The sequence below is a fragment of the Lynx rufus genome, unplaced genomic scaffold, assembly GCF_022079265.1.
Source record: "Lynx rufus isolate CCGP_SWC_20201006 ecotype Redwood Valley unplaced genomic scaffold, mLynRuf1.p SCAF_4, whole genome shotgun sequence".
NCBI classification, from domain to species: Eukaryota; Metazoa; Chordata; class Mammalia; order Carnivora; family Felidae; genus Lynx; species Lynx rufus.
Window position 1 is genome coordinate 145,883,158 of NW_025814856.1, and position 7,620 is coordinate 145,890,777.

General features: G+C 57.7%; 1 protein-coding gene across 1 annotated transcript; it reads right to left on the bottom strand.

Moving 5' to 3' along the window:
- Positions 1–254: 254 nt before the first annotated feature.
- On the bottom strand, positions 255–6,884 carry LOC124523471 (protein phosphatase 1 regulatory subunit 37-like). The gene is made up of 8 exons (XM_047095247.1): positions 6,377–6,884; positions 5,722–5,808; positions 5,484–5,645; positions 4,078–4,145; positions 3,668–3,771; positions 2,029–2,090; positions 570–1,718; positions 255–461 (listed from the first exon to the last, which is right to left on the bottom strand). Exons 1-8 carry the CDS (start codon positions 6,476–6,478, stop codon positions 255–257), a joined length of 1,941 nt encoding a protein of 646 aa, XP_046951203.1. The 5' UTR covers positions 6,479–6,884.
- Positions 6,885–7,620: the final 736 nt, after the last annotated feature.

Here is a 7,620-nt window from a genome sequence, read left to right on the forward strand (position 1 = left end):
GATCGCCCCATAAGCCTCCCCATCCTCCCCCTCACCTGGCCCCGAGGGCCCGCAGCCGCCGGGTCCTCTCCCGATGCACTTGTTGCAGCTGCTGCCGCAGGGCTCGCCGCTGCCCCGCCGCGTCCTCCTGGGGCGGTGCAGAGCGCTGAGCGCCCCGGCCTTGGACCCCGCGGGCGTGATGGAGCCAGCAGGGGGCAGCACCCGGACTGACGCCCCCCTCCCGCCCTCTGTCGGGGTCAGTGCAAGTGTGCACTTCAAAGGCATGCAGGAGGCGCGCCCAGCTCGGACCCAGCCCTCCCCTCCCCCATCCCCACGTTCCCCCCCGCCCTGGCCCAGATAGTGGCGACGCCACCGCCTTCTGGGAGCCTTGCCTGTGGCTGGAGCTGAGCTGGGCTGGGTGGGGGCCCCAGAGGGTGCACCCGGCAGTGGCGGTTCCTGGCGATGCGGAGGCATTCCAAGACCTGGGGTGGGGGGAGGGGGCGTGGAGACGGCTGTCAGCGGCCGGCCGGCCGGCCGGTCCTCGGCGGGCCCCGCCTGCCTCAAGCCGGCAGGCAGGTGCGGATACGCACCCGGAGCCGCTGCTGCTCGCGATCCTGCCGCCGCCGGCGCCTGGCCGCGCGGTGCAGCTCCAGCAGCCGCTGCAGAGCGGTCTCCTGCTGCACCGCGCTCACGCCCGCCGACGCCTTCTCCCTGCCCGGGGGCCAGGGCCACGCGGCCTTCGAGGCCTTGGGGGCCTCCGCGTCGCCCCTCGGCTCCCCGCCGGCGCCCGGCACCTGCTCCGCCGGGCCTGGGCTTTCTTCCCGGTCCTGAAGCCCGTGCGGGTCGGGCACCAGCCCTGGGTGCCCCCGGGGAGCTGCGGGGCGCTCCTGCTGCCCCGAGCTCCCAGTGCTTGGGGCCTCTAGCGTCTCGGCCCCTGGGCTTGGGAGCAGCGACCGGGTCGGGGGCCTCGGGGGTGGAAGGGGAGTCCGTACCCGCTCCCCGGCGGCCCTCTGCTCTCCCGCGCCCGGTGCTGACTCTCGCCGCTGGGCGGCCCTTTCCCCGGAGCCAGGGCTCTCCCTACCCCTTTGCTGTGGCATCTGTTCTCCCAGGGACCTACAGAGATCCCTAGAAATTCCCAGGGAGCCGCCTTCCTCCGGGGGTTGTGTAGGCACCTCTCCCTCAGCCACCTCCCAGTTAGGGCCTGGGGAAGTCTGAAGGGTCTTCATTTCTGGCTCTTGTGGCTCCTGGAGAACCTCCGTTCTCTGACACTTAGGGCTATTTCCTCTCTGACCTTGAGGAGACTCTCTCCTCTCACTCTGGGGAGCCTCACACCTGGGATACTCAGAGACCTCCTCCCTCAGAGCCTGAGTGGCCTCCGCACTCTGACCCTGGTGTGTCTTCTCTCTGTGTCTCAAAGGAACTTCTTTGCTCTCCCCCTGGGGGGCTTCCCCTCTCTGACCCTGGGGGCTCTCTTCGTTCTGCTCCTGAGGGTCCCCCTCTCTCTGCCTCTGAGGAATCTCAATCCTCAGCAGTTTCTGAAGTTTTGCTCTCTCCCGGCCCAGGCTCCAGCCCAGCCCCTCCAGGGGAACCTGGAGTTCTGGCAGGCCCCGGGAGGGCAGGCCTGAGAGCCTTGGGGCTCCCTGAGTGAGCTTTCGACCGCCTACATTCACGGATGGCTGTTGACAGGGCCTCTGGGTTGTGGGTCCTGCTTGTCTCCTCTCTGCCCTCTGGGCCAGGTTCTGGGAAGCAAGAGCATTTGGGCCCAGGCTTGTGAGGGAATCCCCGTGCCAGGCCCACTTCCCCCAAGGGACCCTGGAGACCTCAGTGGCTGTCCTAGTGGGCCTCACTTCCATTACAGTCCTCGCCTGATTCCTGAATTCATTAAACTTATTTTATGTTGTGTAAAAGGTACTTCAGTGGCGGTCCCTTCTTCCCCCTGGCTATAGGAGGTAGGACCACCTCCCCCCAGTAGGCTCCTCCCAGGCAGACCCCACCCCTGCTCTTCCCAATCCGAGAGGGCCCTTGCCCAGGGCACTTTGACTCTTTCACCTTGAACTCAGAACTTCCTGGGTCCCCAAAGCTGGTGGTGGGGTTCAGCTCTTGTAGGCAGCCTGAGGGAGAAAGACCAATGTCGGGAACCCTCTGCTCATGCCCCAGCCCCTCACAGACATTCCACCTGAGCTGGAACCAGGAAGCCTAGGGAGTCGCCAGCACATGAGAGAAGGGGATGCCCTGAGGACTGATGTTTGAACTCCAAGGCTATGACAGTTCATGGGTCCACTAGTCTTCACGTTGCCTGTCATGTGCCTGCTTGTCGGATTTGCCTGCCAGCAGCCGACCACATCTTCCTCATCCTCCCAGCTGAGGCAGGACACCTTAGAAGAATCTGCACACCCCTGTCCCCAAAACCACCAGAGGATGCTTCGGGGCAGGAAGGGTCTGTTGGCCAGGTTGTCAGGCCCTCGTAAGAACACCCCCCTTCATCCTGGTGGGCCCGCGTAGGCCCATAAAGAAACCTACTGTATACGCCTTATTTGACTATTATTAAGAAAAACCCTCTGTCGCTCTTTCTTGGTTGCTGACAGTGAAATCAAATGAAACTCAAGAAATGAAATTTTAGGCTGGAGCCTGGCCTAAAAACTGCAAGTTTCATAATTAACAAAAGACATCTAAAAAAAGAAATGAAATGTCACTGCTCCCTTGCAGCTGTGGAGGAAGGAGAGTCATCCTGCCTCCATAAAAGTAGTTAAAAGAACTTGATTTCGTAAGGTCCTAAATGGAGAACTTTCACAAGTCTATTCCATCTTTATGAATATTCACACATCCACATTGCATAACAGTAACCAAATGGGCATGTTCTCTGTGAAAAGAAATGTCTTTTGAAGAATTTTTGAGCAGAGGAGTCTGTGACCAGGCTCCCAAGCCTGTAGAAATCATTGCCATGAACAGGGAACATAACCCCCAGAACCTGTCCCCTCACAGTTTGATTTGTTGTCTTGATAGTTTATTTCTCTGGTTATAATGTTGTCCTTGGTATCTCCGTTTCCCCAAGAGACCCTCTATTTGTAAAACTTTCCGTCAGTCAGAAAAACAAGCATTGGCACTTCGCTCTTCTCTCACGCGCACGACGGAACAATTAAAGGCTTATGGCTACACTAGGCTAATTTAACAAATAACTGGAGAGTCTGTTCCATTTAAATGAATAGGCCCAGGGTTCACAGCGTCCATCTCATAGAATTCGAACTGCCTGTTTACTGTCACGCTCTCGCTAGGCTGTGATCTCCTCAGTGACAGGGACCAAGCAATGGGGCCGAGTCTCTCTTGTGCTCTGTATGTTCTGGGTGTCTGATGCGAGGGTAGGACGCAGGGGCAGGAGCTACTGTTCCGTTCCCCCCTCCCTAGGCCGCTGTGAACAGTCCTTCCCAGCGTGCTCTGCACCCCCCCCCCCCCCCCGCTCACTTTAGCTTCAGAATCCTCCTGGACCCTGTGCCTGGGACAGCTGCTACCAACCAGGTGGAACTAGGACATAAAATAAAACCTGCTTGTTGTCCCTGGGCGCTCCTGGCACCCAATATAAAGTATGAGACAAAGAATGAGTGAGGAAGGGACTGGAATCCTGGCACTTGGGGTGAGGACTTCCCACCTCCTCCAGCTCTAGTCTGGCCGCCCGGCCAAGGTGTCCGCGTACCAGGTGTGGAGTCTGCAGGCAGAGCAGGGCTTGCCCGCCTTGGGTCTCTGTGACTCGCAGCTTCACCCAGATCCAGGGCTGATGATGGGACTACCGCCAGCCCCCTGCGGGAGTACAGAGGCTGTTTCAGATACACCTCCCACGGCCCATGGGCTCTGGAAGGGGGAGGAAGCCTGTCTGCCACCCCAGTGCAGGGCAGCCTCTCCTAGCCCCTGCACCCACCACTGGATCCCAGCAGCTGGAACTCGGGGTCACCCTTTCCAGGGGCTGTGGGGGCCCCAGGATGAGCCTTGGGCCCAAGAAAGAGATGCTAGGCAGGGCCGTGGAAGGAGACAGGAAAAAGGGTCCAGTGCTTGGCCCTTTTGTGTGGCAACACGAAACAAACAGGATTTCCCAAGAGAAAGACTCACCCCTCAGGAAGCTGATGGTTCTGGCTCAGGGAGTCCCCAGCCTGAGGCAATGGGCATGGCCTGGAACTCTGGAAAGTTGGAGGGTGCCCTAGTCCGCAGGGCATCATTCCCCAGTGTGGTAGGCAGCCTTTAAGGTGGTCCCCAATGATCCCTCCTCCTGGTATCCAAGCCCATTATGACCCTGTCCTCTTCCCCTCCTTGTGAGGAAATGGAGCTCTCCTGCCCACTCGAGCCTTCAGATGAGACCGCAGCCATGACTAACAATGTCAGCTGGACACTTCCTTAGCAGTCACCATGAATGCCCCCTCTTGCTACAGCTGAGGATGCCTTGTCTCTCAGAGATGGCCGTCAACTTGCCCAAAGTGCCTTGGACAACTGGTGACTGGGAATCAGACTAGGAGGCACGGTCCTAGTTCCCAGTCACCATAGCACCCTCCCTCCTAGATGGGTCAGCCCAGCCACCAGCCCTGAAGGGAAAGGTCCGTGCACCCCAGGCTAGGCATCAGTGCCTCTGCCCTCAGGAGCCATGCCAGGCTCGTGTTCCTCCCATGCTGCAGCCGTGTCTAAAGGCTTCTCGGGGTGCCTGGGTGGCTCAGTCAGTTAAGTGTCCAACTTCGACTCAGGTCATGATGTCACAGTTTGTGAGTTCAAGTCCCGCGTCAGGCTCTGTGCTGACAGCTCGGAGCCTGGAGCCTGCTTCAGAATCTGTGTCTCCCTCTCTCTCTGCCTCTCCCCTACTCACACTCTGTCTCTCTCTCTCTCTCAAAAATAAATAGACATTTGGGGCGCCTGGGTGGCGCAGTCGGTTAAGCGTCCGACTTCAGCCAGGTCACGATCTCACGGTCCGTGAGTTCGAGCCCCGCGTCAGGCTCTGGGCTGATGGCTCGGAGCCTGGAGCCTGTTTCCGATTCTGTGTCTCCCTCTCTCTCTGCCCCTCCCCCGTTCATGCTCTGTCTCTCTCTGTCCCAAAAATAAATAAAACGTTGAAAAAAATTAAAAAAAAAAAAGAAAAAAGATTCTGTAAAAAAAAAAAAAAATAAAAAAAATAAATAGACATTAAAAAAAATTAAAAAAAAAAAAGCTTCTAGATGTCACCATGCAGTTGATTTGACGCAGATAGTTGTTAATTGCAGCATGATAATAGCCTGTATGTAGTTAACAGGTCCTGGGTGCCACTAAACCCTTTCCATGGATGAGTTCACTGGTGCTCCCTCTGAGTAAGATCTACTATCGTCCCCATTTTGCAGCTAAGAAAACAGAGGCTTACAGTCCACGGGGAGCGTCAAAACAGAGACCCAACCCAGGTCCGTATGTGCCCAAAGCCCACACCCCATTCACCTTCCTCCCCACCACAATCACCCTGATGTCACACTGACCCCCTTGCCTTCAGCCATGCCCCTGCTCACCCAGCTGTTCGGCTGCTCGGGGCCCCTACCCATCCTACCACGGGGCTTGCCGCGCTGGCTCCATGCACACTGGGCCCGGTCCCTCAGACCGCAGAACTGGGCCCGGGGGGGCCAGAAGAGGCCCAGCCCCGCCCCAGTCAGCAGCTCCAAGTCCCACAGGAGCTACAAAAAGACGCATTGCCAGAGCATGAAGGGGTGCCCACACTGCCCTCTGCCATGCCCCTCGGCCAGCCCCTACCTGTTCCTGGGCCCGCCGGCTCCGCTCCATCTCCAGCAACACAGCGGGCAGCTCCAGTCCCGAGGGACAGGCCCGACTCTCTTGCACCTGGGGGGACAAGATGGCATCAGGCCTCCACCGTGCCCTTTGGAGACAATGCCCCACCTCCCTCACCTGCTGCAGCGCAGCCTGGAGTGGGCCCAGGCCCGCAGGGCATCTAAAGAGGTGCTGGTACAGAGCTAAGGCCTGCTTTTGGCTACAAGGGAGCCCTTGGCCGCCAGGGGCGGCTGCCTGTTCCATGGGGTTGGGGAGCCAGGGCAGATGTCCCCTCCCTCCTCTCCTCTGCTGCTGGAGCGTGGAGAAGGGAGGACCAGGAATGAGGAGGAGACAAAGGCTCCTGAGCTCAATAATGCAGGGACCTGACATCTGAGCCAGGGCCCGGACCCAGCCAAGTCTCACAGAGACTCTGGCCCGCCTCCGATATGGGTTTCCTGGCTGTGGGGGATGGCAGTGTGAGGGAGAGGTGTCTGCATATGCTTGTTTGCAATCCTGACCGGGTACGTGTTTTACGTATACATGTGAAGCTTGCAACTGCATTATAGCCACACGTAATTTGCCCAATACGAACAGCGGCTACCAACAGCTTACTATCTGCAGGAAACAAAATGCTACATACAAGCAATCCGTCCTTGAAGCAACTCCGAGAAGTAGGTGCTATCGTTATCCCAATTTTACAGATTAGAAAACAGCCTAGACAGTAAACTGCCCTAGCTAACATGTGGCAACGTCCCCCTCATCTGGAGGCAAATGGCCGTGATAAACAGGCTTGGGGGAAACACGGTCCCAGGCGCAAGCAGCCACGGGCCGGGCGACGGTGAGCACTTCCCAAGGGCTTGTTCCAAGCTGTCCACGTGCAAAGTGCTGGCCACAGGTCACTCTGTTTACTCCTCACAACACGCGAGATGCATCAGGCGAGGACACGGTTTGTACAGGTCATAACGAGGGGAGGTGCAAACACACGAGCTGGTCTGTGACGTTCACACGCTGTGCTGTCACGAGCAGCCTTGCGTGCCTGCTGCTTTGAAACGGCTCCGCGAGAGAAAGAGGCCACCTCTCTCCGGTGGGCCTCAGCAGAAGTGGGCTAAGCTCACAGGGCAGGCCATCTCAGTTTAGCCCAACACTCTCTCTTCACTCCTGTTGAAAGATTAGGGACCTGGCAATGAGAATGGAGGACCCTCCCACCCCGATCTTTTAGCCAAGGTTCCTAAAACACCAAGGTCACAGCCAAAAAAAACTAGAGTTCTTTTCGAAGACAGACTTTTCAAGGAAATAGACTTTTTGTCTATTTCAAAAACCATGCTCCTTTCCCTACAAGGATGTCTCCTGCTCACATGTCCGTCCAGGGTGGGTGTGGCTGTGAATGCACACATGGGCCCATGCATGTGCCGCACATGTTTATCTGGGTTTCTGAGGTGTGTGTGTGTGTGTGTGTGTGCGTGCACGTGTGTCCATATTTCATCACAGTCTGTTGTGTCTTCTGTTCCCCACCCCAGGCATGGGGTCCCTATGTCACCAGCTGTTAGAGTAGCCCAGGAGGTGCCTAGCCTTTGGTATTCCCCAAATCAAGAGGAAAGGGAATGCCATGTGGGGAAACTGAGCCCCTTCTCCGTGCCCCTCAGCCTCCTAACAGGATTCCACATGGATCCACAGAGGTACCAATGTGGGGACCATGGGCTAGGCTTGTGACATAGTGTGAGCACGGAGCTGGGACCAGGATACCTAGGTCCTCCTTCCATTGCAGGGTTTCCCAGGCAACACCAGGGTATGGTAAGTGCAAGAAGTGAAGGCTCAGCTCCCACAGCTGCCACCTCTCTGATCCTGGGGACACTAACCGCTGCTGTACCCCATATTCCAAGCCCC

Bases quoted from the DNA above. Each gene is read 5' to 3' on its own strand.
- LOC124523471 (XM_047095247.1), bottom strand. From the start codon at position 6,478: ATGTTAGCTAGGGCAGTTTACTGTCTAGGCTGTTTTCTAATCTGTAAA. The intron at 4,146-5,483 runs GTGAGCAGGGGC...CCAACTTTCCAG, and splicing joins CCGAGCAGCCGAACAGCTGG to AGTTCCAGGCCATGCCCATT. The intron at 3,772-4,077 runs GTGAGTCTTTCT...GTACTCCCGCAG, and splicing joins AACCATCAGCTTCCTGAGGG to GGGGCTGGCGGTAGTCCCAT.